Source organism: Alosa sapidissima, chromosome 2 (genome assembly GCF_018492685.1).
Source record: "Alosa sapidissima isolate fAloSap1 chromosome 2, fAloSap1.pri, whole genome shotgun sequence".
Taxonomy (NCBI): domain Eukaryota; kingdom Metazoa; phylum Chordata; class Actinopteri; order Clupeiformes; family Clupeidae; genus Alosa; species Alosa sapidissima.
In genome coordinates this window covers 30,577,583-30,593,058 of record NC_055958.1, presented here as the reverse complement: position 1 = coordinate 30,593,058, position 15,476 = coordinate 30,577,583, and the positions used below count along the sequence as shown (strand labels likewise).

The 15,476-nt window shown below is 45.2% G+C and overlaps 1 protein-coding gene across 20 annotated transcripts in view; it reads left to right on the top strand.

Annotated features, from left to right (window-relative positions):
- caska (calcium/calmodulin-dependent serine protein kinase a) overlaps positions 1–15,476 on the top strand; it is a 194,672-nt gene that overhangs the window by 157,101 nt on the left and 22,095 nt on the right. For 11 of the 20 annotated variants that reach the window (XM_042081253.1, XM_042081243.1, XM_042081275.1 and 8 more), the window contains 4 exons: positions 161–238; positions 4,388–4,468; positions 8,865–9,053; positions 9,711–9,789. In XM_042081253.1, the coding sequence (XP_041937187.1) occupies positions 161–238; positions 4,388–4,468; positions 8,865–9,053; positions 9,711–9,789 (427 nt within the window). Of the gene's footprint in view, positions 1–160; positions 239–3,484; positions 3,530–4,387; positions 4,469–8,864; positions 9,054–9,710; positions 9,790–15,476 lie in introns of all 20 variants that reach the window. The other 9 variants (XM_042081136.1, XM_042081127.1, XM_042081233.1 and 6 more) reach the window with 1 other exon arrangement.

Below are 15,476 nucleotides of genomic sequence, written 5' to 3'. Positions count from 1 at the left end.
TTATAGTATAACAGAATGAATTTGAATTATTTTTTTATTCATATTCTTGTTATTTAACCTGAAGGAAATGTTTGTTATTTGTTTTATTATGTAACCATAATGAAATGTTTGTTCTTTTTGTTATTTAACCCTAATGAAATGATTTTCTCGTCTATTTCAGCTGTACGACAAGATCAACACCAAGTCTTCTCCGCAGATCAGGAACCCACCGAGTGACGCAGTCCAGAGAGCCAAAGAGGTGAGCAGTCTTGGACTGGGCAATCAACCTCCTTAGACCGTCTCAGGTCACGTCCCTCAAATCTGTCCCCAGATCAGCTCAGTGCAGCTTATCCTGCAGCTGAACACACACCCACAGAGCACTGATCCGCTGATTCAGAGTCAGTGGGCTGAAGAGTGTTGGCTAGACACACATTTAGTCAACGCACAGGCAAAACTAGCCTATTTAAGGCTTACTTTAATGCCTTTATGTTTTTACGTCTTACGGTGTTTACCAGCATCAGAGATGTTAGTTAAAGTTAAAGCATGTTATAAACTGGTGCTCTGAGCTCTGTAACTGTAAGTTCCTATAGACTGACTGAAATTTTCTTCACTTCTCTGAAACCTTTAGCACAACCTTTAGCATCTAGTACAATCATTTTTACATTTTCAGGCAAGGCAATAGTTCACATAATTAACCATGCTCAGTAATTGCAGAATCAGATGGGGTGAACTGTGAAGACAGACCATGATTAGGGCTCTCAGAGTCCTGCTGTTTAGCTAATGCTTAGCAAGTGTATTTGTTTTTCCCCTGTACTGATATCGGTAATGAGCTGATCTTGTCAAACACTGGTGTTTCTGTAGCATGCTGCCGGCCGGTTACCTCTGCCCTCCTAATCAGAGAGGTTCTGTCGCAAGGGGGCTTCACAGCTTTGGCTATTAACTTCATTCCTTTCTCTTCACCTAATCTGAGCAACATTGACGCCATGCTAACAAAAGAACGGGATAGCATTAGCGCTGGCACTCACATACAGATATAGATCAGATTAGTTATGCAGTGGATCTCATCCTAATATCATCTTCAAATGGGAACGACCTTCAAATGGGCTTTTGTATGGGTGAGTACATGTGCAAAGGCAACAGGGTTGAAATTTTACTTTTTTTTTTTTTGTGTGTGAAATCTACCAGCCACTATCATTTTTAACCAGCATTTGGCTGAAAAGCAGTGATGTCAGGGTTTGTTGAAATGAGACCGCTTCATCACCTGCGAGTCGAGTCTTTTTCTTTTCTCTAAGACTTATGTTTGGGCTGTCCTTGCCGTTACTTACAGGACAGTGGAGGGCAGACAGTATATGAGTGGGAGTGGGATGGAGAGTGGGTTCAAGATGGGGAGTGGGTTCTGTAAACTCAAACCTGGATCCCTGTGGGCACTGAGCCCGTATGTGGTTTGGGACACGGAGGATAACTCCGCTCCCCCTGATTGTTTCTTTTCCGCTCGTTGAACTGGGTGAGTGATTAACACAGTGCCCTGTACTGTAAGCTCCCTCATGGCCGGTTTCCCCTGCTGTATGTAATGGCCACCAGATGGGAGAGCCTTTGGCTGGCTGGTGGAGTTTTTGCTGTTTGGATGTGCGAAGAACCTTTAGTGGCCAATACAGACTTTTTTTTAATGCAGTCCTATCACTGTGAAATCAACAAGCTACAATTCCCCTGTGTCTTTTTACAAGGTGCCTTTACAAGTCAATCGCACCATAAAAACCGCTGTTCATTTCAACTTTGCCCCCACCCACCCCTTGTGTGTCTGGATGCTGTTCACAGTTCTGCACATGGTAGCAATTTGTTTGGGCATTTGTTTTTGTTTTTAGTGACCCAGTAAAACAGTGGCACCGCATCTTAAGAGCGAGTTAGTTTTGTAGTGCCAGGTCTCTGGATTTAGTTGTTGTTCTCTGCCACTGCAATCCCCTCCACTACCACCACCAGCAGCACCACCCACCGGTCTCACCGTTTTTGTGTGAGCACACGCCTGTTTTCTTCACCGGTGAATTCTAGCGCCGGAAAGCATGTCTCCAGAGAAAGGGCCGCGCTGAAAACGAAGGCGTGAGCTGCCACCCAACAGAAGGCCCTTCTGTTTTCCAAGCCGTCTGCATGAACTCCGATCGAGTGCCTCTGAGACTTGAAGTGTAGTGTGTGTGTGTGTGTCTGTGTCTGTGTGTGTTTTGAGACTCCCATTTACTTGTGTTGGGGCTGGAACCCCAATTAAAAGTGTTAATAAAAGGCATGTGGAAAAGCACAGCTGGGTCGACAGGGAAAAATAACATTAGAGTCTGAGGCCCTACCCAGGACCTGTCTCAGTGTGGACCCACACTTCATAAGAGAAGCACCAGAGACACAGCAGACAGAGACGTCTTGCCATAGCAGAGAGTATGAAATCCTCTGTTATGTAGGTCAAAGCTTTTTCGTTCTTTTCTCTCTCTCTCTCTCGCCCTCGCCCTCTCTCGTTCTCACCCTACCAAGTAACCACATGAAGATTCCGCTACCTTTGACTCATTCTGTGATTTTAAATATCTGGTAAAAGTCATCGTTGTTGTTCAGTGTACCAGGATGTGTAGGCCTGGGCTCGTACACGTTGGTATCTCTTGAACAGAGAAGTAACCGAGATAAGGCGTTCTCCTGCGACCCCGCATAGGTGAAACAATATGCACCTGACCGGTTCAGTTTCAAAGAAGGCTTGTTTACAACGGCATTGCGACCAAAGCCGTTGCAAACTCATAGTAATAACAGGAAACCATATCATAGATGCAGCAGACACAGAAGTGAATGAAAGGACCGTCGGACTGAAAGTGTCTGTGGGGGACAAATTGAGATGGACATCTCGGTGTCAGCTGACGCAGACGCTCCTGAGGCGTTTGTTTGTCTGTGATTTCTTTTGTTGTGGCTTTGTCCCTCTGCGAAGAGATGCGGGCAAAAGTTGAAGTTTCAGTGTCTGAAACAAAAAAAACACCCCCATACTACATTGCCAATCAAAATCTCACTTGGATCTTTTTTTTTTTCTTTTAGTATGGACAATTTCTTCTGAGTAACTTGCTTTGCTTCTTCACCACTGACCATTCCAGGCACTTCTTTGAAAAGCTTTTTTCATTACACCACACTCCTTTTTTCCACCCAATGGGACGCTCTTTCTCCTGAAGGCCGCACCTAACACCAAACACCACCGCCGGCGGGCTGAAACTAACCCTTTATTGCCAAAACCAATCACACCTGCTCTAACCCTAAATCCACTGAACCACGGGCGACTGGGGAAGGTGGCCTTAGAGGCGTTTCCATCTCTTTATAGTCCCATCATGGCCTGCTCTCTCCTCTGGACGTTTAAGTCTTGTGTGTGTGCGTGTGTGTGTGTGTGTGTGTGTCTGTGTGTGTGTGCGTGTGTGTTTGTTTGTGTTGTCACTCAAACCCCAGCCTGTTGTGATGTGTGTAACCCCCCCTTGTGTTGTGCTCTCATGCCGAGAAGTCCTCTGAAGACGAAGCAGGCACGGCTTTGACTCGTCTGGAATGTGTAAGCTTCATCCTTTGTTTTTTGTTTGTTTGTTTTCCTTTCAATAAAACAATCAAGATTTTCTCTCTAAACACCTTCATCTCCACTTTTTGTCATTGTCTTGTCCTTCTATCAACTGGTCCTTGAAGTGGGGTTTACCCACTGTGTACAGGCAGGCAAACAGAGTGGGTTGTAAGGGGCCTCAGACCGTCCGTGAGGGGAAACTAAGCCCACATGTGCATAACCCGAATGTAGGTTACTGTGTTATGTGGTGTGTGTGTAAAAGTCTTAGGTACGTGTGACTTGTCCAAGCACGGTGATCTATTTTGACAAGTTCAAGTGCTCTCTCGAGGACGCAGGCTTGCCATCTACAGGAAGAGCGGCCGGTGTTTGTTCAGGTCTGCATCTCGGCGCACGGTTGTACATTCAGCAGTGAGTTGTGAGGCAACTGTAGAGCCAGTGCCAGAATGTGGCCTCAGGATGGAGGTGAAGGGGTGGGGGTGGGGCTGGGGGTTGGGGGGGGGCACTCAGAAAGGAAAGTGCTGATTGGTTCATGTGGGGGGGATTTGGGAGGTATGCCAGAGTGAATATTGGGATGGGGGGGGGAGAGGGACAGGGGGGAGGGCTGGGGTTAGTGTTGTAGTCGGGACTGAGGTCGGCGAGCAGCATGCGCTGGAGCCTGTGTGCCTGTGTGTCCCAGCGCCGGTCATCGTACGAGGTGACCCCCCCCCCCCCCCCCCCCGTATCACAGAGCTGTCATGTGTAGGTGGGAGTTGAGATCCAAGTGTGAATGGCTGTGCAATGTAACTCTAACTATGACGTCTCTCCACCATCCTCCCCTCCCCACCCCTCTACCCCACCCCTCTACTCCACCCTTAGGTACTGGAAGAGATCTCCTGCTACCCAGAAAATGGCGATGCCAAGGAGCTGAGAAGGATCCTCACTCAGCCACATTTTATGGTGAGTGTGTGTGATAGAATATGGTGAGAGTGAGACTAGCACTGTCACCTCATCACCGGGTGTGGGTGTGAGTTTATATCTATTTGAACATCTATCTTTCTCCATCATCTTGTTTGTTGCGAGTTTCTTTTGCAAACTTCAATTGCAAGATGAGAAGCATTCAGAGACATACACACAGTCAGAGCGAGAGAGAGAGAGCGAGAGAGAGATAGAGCGAGAGAAAGAGAGACGCCAGTCAGTCAGTGGAGGCTGCAGCTCTATTTAAATAGGTCCCAAGGGGGCCTGTGGGTGATACCCGGAGACAAATTTGACTCTGGCTTCCCTCGAGATCAACTCTCACGAGAAACAACCGATGAGAGAGAGAGGAATGAAAAGAAAAGGTGACATGGATGAGGAGAGATAGACAGGAAGGGAGAGAGTGAGAAAGGAAGCGCTCTGATGACTCTAAAGAAAGAAGTGTGTGTGTGTGTGTGTGTGTGTGTGTGTGTGTGTGTGTGTGTGTGTGTGTGTGTGTGTGTGTGTGTGTGTGTGTGCGTGCGCTCGCATCAGTAAAGTGACCAAAGTTTCCCTGTGATGAGTTGAACACATTGCCTTGATTAAGCGCCCATGGCAACCTGGGCGCGCGGACCGTCCTCATTAGTCCAGTTTAACACCTGGTACCCTAACGCACTCAACGCCTTCCCTGAGTCATCATCTCATCAGGCCAGCTTTTGCCTTTGTAATCCTCTTCCTCTAATCAATTAGTCTCCTCACCTTAGAAAAGACAGGTAGCGGTGCTCCAACCACACAGAGCTTTATGGCTAAGATGGGATGGGATTGGTCAACAAGAAGACCGTGTAGCGACACAAAGAAGTGTGAATGAGCTGCTGAGGACTGTGTGATGCAACGAGAGGCCACGCTCTTTAATCACCTCTGTTGAGGAGTTAGCAGGAAGTGATTGCATTAGAGAACGGAGAGGAGAGAGGTTAAGTGAGGTGTCGTTTTTCATGAAACTACCCTACACTGTAGGGATAGGAGAGGAAGGAATTTGATGTAGTCAACAGTGCAGAAAATACATCTGTGAAATGGAACAAAATAAATACTAAATGTAAGGATATCCACTTGACGTTGGAAGAAATAACTCGTACTTCACTAGAAGTGAAGTTTTCTTGAAATGGCGTTGTCACGGTGCAGCCTCCACACACAATCTCTCAGCCGGAGATAAAGCTGAATCTCTGTCGGATCTAGATTTATGGCTGCGTGTTGCCAGATGAAGGAGTGTTGGGAAGAACAGCAGGTTTTGTACTGTGAGCCAACGTGGGAGTCCGGATAATTATTCAGTCTGTGCGGAGAGCAGAGATCTGTCATGGGCAGAAACACAACAAACACTCAGAACAGTCACAGAAAAGGAGAGGTCTGAAGTGACAAGGCAAACAGCGGTCTGAGACTTCGAGGAAGAGTGTGTGGAACCATGTAACATCCATGAGACAAACAGAATCTAAACGTGTGTGTGTGTGTTTCTGTGTGCGTGCATGCATGCGTTGGGTGAGCAGGAGAATGACTGTGTGAAAGGATTGGGGCCAAGGAGGTGATTTCACCTTTTCAAGTTTGTGCAACCTGGGCTCATAGAGCCAGAGCGAGCTAACTGGGCCTGATCAGCTGGAGAAGGAGAGGGTGGGAGGGTAACAGGGCAGTGTGTGTGTGTGTGGGGGGGGCGGGGGGGGGATGTGTGGGTGTGTGTGTGTGTGAGAGGAGGGTGGGTGGGAGTACAAGAAGGAGGCACCGTCAGGTACTGGCTGTTACATTCTCAGTCTGTCCTTGTCTTGGATGCCATTCTCATTGCCAGAGGAGGACCCACTTTCTATCTCTTTCCCTTTTTCTCTCTCTGTATGTGGATCTCTCTCTCTCTCTTTCTCTCTCTCTCTCTTTCTCTCTCTCTCTCTCTCTCTCTCTCTCTCTCTCTCTCTCTCTCTGGATTTCTCTGTCTGTGGATACCTCTTCATCACGCATTTGCCCACCCATCCGTCAAGCTGGTGAGACAGAGCAGCGCTTGTCTTGTTTTTCCTTGTCTTGTCTTGTTGTTAGTGAAGTTCTCTACCTTCAGCTGGGGGGGGGGGGGGGTTAGGTGTGTGTGTGTGTGGGGCTTAATATGGATGTTGGTGGGAGTTATTTTGGAGCAGAGCTTGAACTTGGAAGGCATAGAGGAAATATGCAGAGCAGGGAGGGTCTGGTGGAACTAGACATGTTTGGAGCCTGAGTTCACCCCTTTAAGATGGGGGTAGGAACGTGTGTGTGCTTGGCTTGTGTATATGGCTAACCCTAATGCTTCTCTGCAGTGTAGTGTGTGTGTGTGTGTGTGTGTGTGTGTGTGTGTGTGTGTGTGTGTGTGTGTGTGTGTGTGTGTGTGTGTCTGTATCCATGCATTAAGGGGTGTTTTTATGACTTTATCTTCTATACATTGTGGTTTGTGTGTGTGTGTGTGATATTCTGTATGAGTGACTAAAGGTGAGGAGCACTGAAAGGTCAGTGATGACATCATTAGTGATAAGTGATAGGTCAGTCGTGGCTGTGGGACCGCGGGTCGTGTCCCTCTTTGATGTGTATTCTAGCGTAAGTCCCCTCCAGTGCTCTGGATCCTAGTAGCCATTTCCTCTCAGTCTTTGAGCTCTCACGCATGCTACCTATGCTCCTAAGTTATTTACTGTGTGTGTGTGTGTGTGTGTGTGTGTGTGTGTGTGTGTGTAGGTGTGTGTAGATATGCCTGCAATTGTGTGTATGTGAGAAAGAGAGAGAGAGCGACAGATTCTGGGTGTGTGAGTTTGTGTACATGTGTGGGGTGGTCTGTGTGAATGTGTTCATATGTGTAAATGTGTGTGGGTGTGTTGTGCAGGGTAAGGTTTGGGGCCTTCAAAGTCCCCTGTTTTGTTTTTCTGAAAGTTGAGGTGTGTGTGTGTGTGTGCGTATTCATGCGTGCGTGTGTGTGTGTGTGTGAGGCCCTGGCTGACAGGGGATTAGAGAGCTGTGTTGTGCAGTGCATGCTACCTCATGACCCTCTCATTAGCACGGCCTGAGTGTCGCTCCTCTCTCCACAGGGAACGGACACAGGACCACTGCTCCCTCTCTCACTCTCTCTCTCTCCCTGTCTCTCTCACACAGACACACACACACACACACACACACATGCGTGCACACACACATACACATACACACACACACACACTATTTCACTCGTTCTTCCAATTTCCCTCCCCCTTCTCTCTTTCTCTCCCTCCTTTCCTGCTCTCCTCTTTTCCTATCATAACTTCTCCCTGTCTGTATTTCTCTCTCTCTCTCTCTCTCTCTCTCTCTCTACTTTGCACTCTGCTTCTCACTCTATCTCTCTCTCTCTCTCTCTCTCTCTACTTTGCACTCTGCTTCTCACTCTATCTCTCTCTCTCTCTCTCTCTCTCTACTTTGCACTCTGCTTCTCTCTCTCTCTCTCTCTCTCTCTCTCTCTCTCTCTCTCTCTATGTTTCTCTTTGTGCATGTTTGTCTATTTTGTCCTTCCTCTCTCTATTTCTTTCACTTCATCTCTCTTTCCCTTTCCATGTGTGTGTTATTCATGCTTGGCCCCACCCTGCTAAGGCGCCAGGTTTTAATTCTAGTTTACTCTGCTGTCAGGCCTCCTACCTTTTCCCTGTGAGTATGTATGTGTGTGTGTGTGTGTGTGTGTGTGTGTGTGTGTGTAAGAGAGGGTCTAGGGTGGTCCTCCATGGTCCCTATGAAGTGCTGCTGGTATTTGGGGGATTGGTGGGTGGGACCAAACCTCACTTCACTTCCTGTGTGGGAATCGCACAAGTTTGAGATTTTTCAAAACCAACACACACACACACACACACCGTGCATATGCTTGAGCACATGTCCCTGTTCCTTGTGTGTGTTTGTGTATGTGTTTGTTTGTGTTTAGTTAGCACCAATGTGTATGTGTATGTGTGCGTTTGTGCTTGTGTTTGCGTGTATGTGTTTGTGCACTTTGAACACTGTAAGTGTGCTGAACGGTGTGGGTGCAAATGAATAAAGAGGTATAAAGCCACACTTTCCTGTGTTGACGTTCGTGAGGGATGGAGGAGTCTGTGGTTAGTGTTTGATGGTTTGCATGCTAATGATCGGTGAGTCAGTGTCACTGGAACTCATTAAGGAAGACTGTTCAGTGGTATAAAGATGGATCTCAATGGAGATGATTTGAAGGTGTAATAATGTATCAGTTTTAATAGTTTTTTAATAAATGAGTATTAAACTTTATCATTTCTGACTCCCCTCCCTCTCTCTCTCTCTCCCTCTCTCTCTCTCTCCCTCCCTCTCTCTCTCTCTCTCTTCCTCTGTCTTTCTCTCTCTCTCTCTCTCCCTCTCCCTCTGTCCCTCTCTCACCCTCTCTCAGGCCCTGCTTCAGACCCATGACGTGGTGGCCCACGAGGTGTACAGTGACGAGGCCCTGAGGGTCACTCCTCCCCCCACCTCGCCGTACCTGAACGGAGACTCACCTGAGAGCACCAACGGAGACATGGACCTGGAGAACGTCACACGTGTGCGCCTCGTCCAGTTTCAGAAGAACACCGACGAGCCCATGGTGAGAACAAACACACACACATGCACACACACATACAAACACACACACACACACATACACACACACACACACACCCACGCACACTCACACACCCACGCACACTCACACATACACACACACACATGCTGAAGCAACAGGAACATTTGGTCACGTGCATGAATTCTCAGAAACACAAAGAACATACACACACATGCAGACACTTGTTGGCCTGGCCTGCTGCAGTGTTAATAAAGGCAGGAAATGATTTGCACATATAGTGTGAAAGCCCTCATCTCTTTCTCTCTCTCTCTCTCTCTCTCTCTCTCTCATTCACACACACACAGACACACACACATATATACACACAATTCGAGGCATATACGTGCTGGGGGTTTGACGCTGTCGCTGAGGCTCCTTTAACTTGGCCGCATAAGACTCCCTCTGTGACCACAGTCATACTGTAATAGTTGCGCTATATGTGGCTTTTGCAAAACTAAATTATCAGCTGTTTCCATGAACACACATGCACGCACGTGCACACACACACACATAGTGGCTGAGGAAAGGTTAGACAGGGATTGATCCCTGCATGCGTGTGTGTGTGTGTATGTTTACATGTATGTATATATGTCTGTGCATGCATGTATGTCATTCAGACTGTTGTCTCCTCTGATGCAGGGCATCACGCTGAAGATGAACGACCTCAACCACTGCATTGTGGCAAGAATAATGCATGGAGGCATGATCCACAGACAAGGTAACACACACACATTAACACACAGTCATATCAGAATTAAACATGTATGACACGCTTGCATATGTATGTATATATATATATATATATATAAAGACTATTGACTATTGCAGACAGGGGTCGAAATTAACTTTTTTGGCCTACTAGCCAAAGTGGCTGGTAGATGAAAAAAATTACCGGCTAAACAATGCTTTTCATAACTACTTTTAAAGTAGCCATATTATTAGCCTTTTATACAGCCTTCCCAAAGTTCGGAGGTCCAATAATTTTATCAGGCATAAGCGGAGCGAACAAATTACTACTTCGTTCGCTATCATCGAAAGTGAAAGTAAGCAAGCAATTGGCTAGATGTCTATGCAACATCTGAAACTTTCAAGTTCTATTTGTATGGCGATCTAGTTGTTTTCTCAGCATAAAAGGGTAACCAAATAACTGTAAGACTCTTGAAGTTTTATTTTCTTGTTTTGGCAAGTAGCCGCATATCCTATTGGTAAATAAATCCTGACCATGTCAACATTGGGCAAAGAGAACATCGATGCAAAGCGGAGACAAGCCAATTTAACGTGACTGAAGTAGCCTATTCACGCAGTTGATAAGCAGCTGTTTTCCACACGGCAAAGTGGCGCAGTACCTGCCATAATTCAAAAACATACTCGCCGTTGGTGGGTGCTAATTTCGAGCTCTGATTGCAGATATATAGACCATTGACTTGCATGCATAGCCACATTTATACACAAGCACTCTCTAAATTAGCTACCAATGTTCCCTTAAGCACAGAGCAGCCTCAGCCACAAACTGCTTCTTACAACTTACACTTCTTACCAGCAGCACACCACACTACACCACATGCTGTCATGCACATACGCCTAGCACACTCACACATTGATCTCCCTCTAAACCAGGGGTCTCCAACCTTTTTGGGAATGAGGGCTACCTAAAGGACCCGAAATCATATGGAAGGCTACTCATTTCAAACAAACAGACCCTCAGCCCTCTTTTGCAAGGGTAATCCTCCTAAATAATAGGCCTATGTGATTTTTAGATTTAAATTATCAATATTATGTAGGCCTATAAGCCTTTATATATTAAGCAACTGTATTTTCATCTGATTCTTCAATACTTCAATATCAATATGCAACACTACCAACATTTTTGTTTAGTTTGTTCTTTTTTTAAGTTTCCATGGGGAATCAAATGTAATTTTTTTAAACGAAAAAAGCAATCTTTTTGTGCAATTAATAATTTAGGTTACAATTTTTTTAGCATTACGCCATTATAAAGACACCTTTTATAGTTATTGCACATCTGAAATCTCTCCATGATCTGACAAAAAAATATTTAAAATTGTAATTTTTAAAAATGTATTTTTTTCGCCAGGTAATGCACAGTCCTATTGCGTGGCATGCGTGCCACGAGATTTTCAATGCTATTGCTACACCAGTAGGCTACGGAGGAGAAAAGGCCTGTGAGCTAAAGCAATTGTTTGTCAGTCCTTGAACAATCATGCACGAACAGGATTGGACGAACACAAAATAGCCATAGAACTTTCGCAAAGATATGCTTCCATTGGCTACACCAGACGAGCAAGCTTTTCTTCATTTACTGTCTATGCGTGTGAGCAGCGTGTATGCGCTCCGCTTCCGTTGATGTTTAAAGATTGAATGGGAAAGGGATTCGGAGCCAAAGGCTCAAATTTAACCCAGCTACAATTTGTAACGTGTGACAAATAGTTAATGTTACAGATGTATGGTCTACAATTAAATATCTATTAAACAATTCACAATGGAGGATGTTTTAGAGTGTGATCTTCAGGCGACTTGTTGGATATTTTTAGAGAGTGCGCTGTGGACGCCTCATAGACGTCCACTGTTAGAGACGTCTGCTCTAAAGCATCTGCACTCCCCAGTAGTCTCAGGCCACCTCTAGCAAGAAACCCCAGTGTTCTCCAACTCCACACGGGTCAACCCATATGAGGTCATAACCCCTGTCATTGCCCTCATCTTCCTCATTCTGGGGAGTCAGTGGAGGTCTGTAGCCTGACGAGCCAGACCCACATTAAAATGTAGGGTCTGGGCACTCACCGTTCGCAGTGCTCAGTCCGTGGGGCGGGATAATCGGTTGTCTTTCAAATTCTCTCTGCACGCAATAGGACAGTGCTATGAGTCCCATGCGTTTCCCATCAGCGGAGCTAGTTGGCTAGTTCAAACTTTTGCCAACTTAATAAAAGCTTAACTCGTGTCACACTGTTCACCAACAGCAACATTATCTTATTTGTTTTCAAGTAGCAGGGAATTCAAGCAAAACCGTTGCAACTCTGCCATCAATCATTATGTTAAGCCCGCCTAACGACTCTATACACGATTTGATTGGCCTGATAGAAGTTTAATTTTTCGAGCTCACAAGCCAACGGAGAGTTGCTAGACTAGCCCTGGGGTGCTAGATTTCTAGGGTGCGTCTAGATTTCTAGGCTAGGAGGTCTGTGTAGTTCCCCTTGACCACATACACTTCTAAAACGAATGTGTTGCACACACAGCTCACTGTTTTCACATTCACAAAATAGACTAACAACGGCACACAGAACTTGTAGACTACGTGTGACGTCCTGATAAGCCCTACCCAAGTCAGCTGTTGTCTGGGGGTCAGTGTAGAGCGTCACTGAATTGATGCATCACTGAGGTCATTTGATTGTGTGAGTACTGGGCAGTTCTCTCTAGAGGGCGTCTTAGCAAGCTGCTAAACTCTTCTCTAGAAACTGGCATCGGTCCCCGTGGGTGTGTTAACAAGCTCTTGACATGACGAGAACATTGCAACCAAACAAACCCAACGCAGAGCAATATACTTAACACACAGCCACTGCTGCGCAGCACAGTGCAGCGAGCCGCCCCTCTCTCTTCTTCTCCTTTTGCCCCCCGGCCTGACGCATGCCCCAGAGACAGCCACCCAAACCACCAGCACACATCACAGGGCCCAGGGCAAGCACAGCCAGCCCCCTCCAGCTCACCACCACGCCCCCCCCCCCCCCCAGACACGAGGCACATGTCGGGCAGGCCCATGGGACACATGCCCTGGGGTGGGCGGCTGGCTCACTGGGTGGGTGGGGATTGGCTTCAGGGTGGAGTTAAAGGAACTCAGCCCGCCTGTCTGGGGCCTGCATTAGAAGAAGCGACAGTTTGGACTTAACAGAGCTGTGGTAGCAATGCTGTGGCGTCTCTCACACACACACACACACACACACACACACACACACATACACAAAGACACAGAGAGAGATAACTTAATCGTTCCCTACCATCTCATCGTATGTTTACACCACCTCATACTAGTGTTAATTTCGTCAGACGAGACGAGAGGAAAAATGTTAGTCAACAACCTTTTTTTCCATGACTAAGACGAGACGATGACGAGACTGCACTAATGTCTTGAAACACTGACTAAGACTATCTTAAGATGCATTATTGTTGACGAAAAAAGACGAGACTAAAATGTTTTGCTTGAAATAAAAACTAAGATAAAATTTCTCTTCCATTTTCGTCTACAAAATGAGAAGACAGAATAGCTGTTACCTTTTCAAAATATTACGAATGAGTTCATGGTTCATGCGCAGCAGCTTTCCTGTAGGCTAGTCTACGTGCTGTTGCTGCAACCCTGTGGCTGCAGCAGGAAACTACATGGAACAAAAACACCGGAGATTTCTGCCAGAGTTAGGCTTTATGCCACAATGCTACATACCCAGAAGTTGAAGCTTCTCTCATATACAAATTAACATCCCCCAGAAAGTCCATACGAAAAGTTTCAGCAAGTAATGTCAACTATTTAACTAGTTACACTGATGATGCAAAGTTTGCTAGCAAGTAAGCTAATATGGAAAGTTCGCTAGCAAGTTAGCTAAGATTGAGAGTTTGTGTTGCGTTTGGGCGCATATCGCCATCTAGCGTGGCGGAGTAAAACATTCATACTTTGGTCCAAGACAGTGTTTCTCAAACTTTTTCAGATGAAGGACCACTTAACTAATCAATAAAAAAGAAACGCACGGACCACCTAGCTAAAAAGAAAAAAAATTGACCTAGCAGTATATTAGCCTACACAATAGCCTACTCACTGAACCACCTTGCTTATTGTCTTTGCACTTTGTTTAATTGTGTCAGAGGATTCATATGATTTAAACTGGCATATCTGACATAGACAGTGTTGTAGAACAGTTTGAATTTACATACAAGTTGGTTCAATATTGCAAACAACTCATCTATATTATATTTTACCACGTCTGCTTGTGGACCACTTGGGATAGCTTGCGGACACTGAAACACTGGTCTATGAAGATCATGACAGTGGTCCAGTCAAATCTTTTACTGTCTATGGCCAAATCCCAGCCGAGCTATAACTGTAGCTCGACTTACCTGTGCATGTACTGACTGACAAAAAAAATCAGAATGAGTAATTATAACAGTCGAGTAGCCCTGTGGACACATAATATTGTTGTAAAATTGAGATGTGTGAAACACTATTTGACTTAAATGGTAATCAGAAATAATTTGTTATAAAAAAAAGACTAAAATGTTTTGACTAAAACTAAGATAGCTTTAGTTTTCTTTTGACTGAAACTAGACTAAAATGACGAGACTTTTAGTTGACTAAAACTTGACTAACAAAAATGATATTTGAATGACTAAATATGACAAAGACTAAAAAGGACATTTCGTCACAAGACTAAGACTAAGACTAAATTAAAAATAGGTGACAAAATTAACACTACCTCATACGCCTTTGTACAAACAAATAACACACATTATACAATGCTTTCATGCTCTTTCTCTCTCTCTCTCTCTCTCTCTCTCACTCACTCACTCACTCACTCACACACACACACACACACACACACACATTCATTCACTCATACAGTTATTTATATTTCATTATGTCCAGCTCTCTCGCTTAAACACACACACACACACACACAGACCTTTTCAGCTTCACTACTATGGTAAGCGTGGGCATACTGTCACATTCTCAAACCCTTTCTGAATTTTACTGACAACATGCACATGCTTTTCTCAACACACACACACACACACACACACACACACATTCACGCACATTCACACACACAGAGATGGACAAATATGGCAGACACATAACTGTGAACTGAGTCAGCTCCATGTTAGCAGTGCAGATGGGTGATCTTGTCTCTCCTATAGCTCGGGTCCCACAGTCAGGCAAACGGGACAAGACAGAACACACACACACACACACACTCACACATACACACTCACATTTTATATGCATTTATGTACATGCATACACAGACACTCACTCACACGTATTCACATACATAGAGACAGAGACACTCACACATGCACATTCTCTGTCCCTCACACACAGACAGACACCCACACATGCTTGTGTGCAATCACACATATACTTATAGACACATACACACAGATTTCCTGGTAGATAAGTCAGATACGCTGTTTAGTGTAGAACTAATTGAGGTTGGCACCTTCGCCACAAATAGCAGAGGTGGAAAAAGTATGAAAATATTGTGCTCAAGTAAAAGTACCAATACCTTGATGAAATATTACTCAAGTACAAGTTAAAATACCGATCTGAAAATGTACTCATGTAAAAGTAAAAAGTAGTTCATTTAAAATGTACTTTAAGTAAAAGTTACTTATTTATTTTTTTTTTGGAGG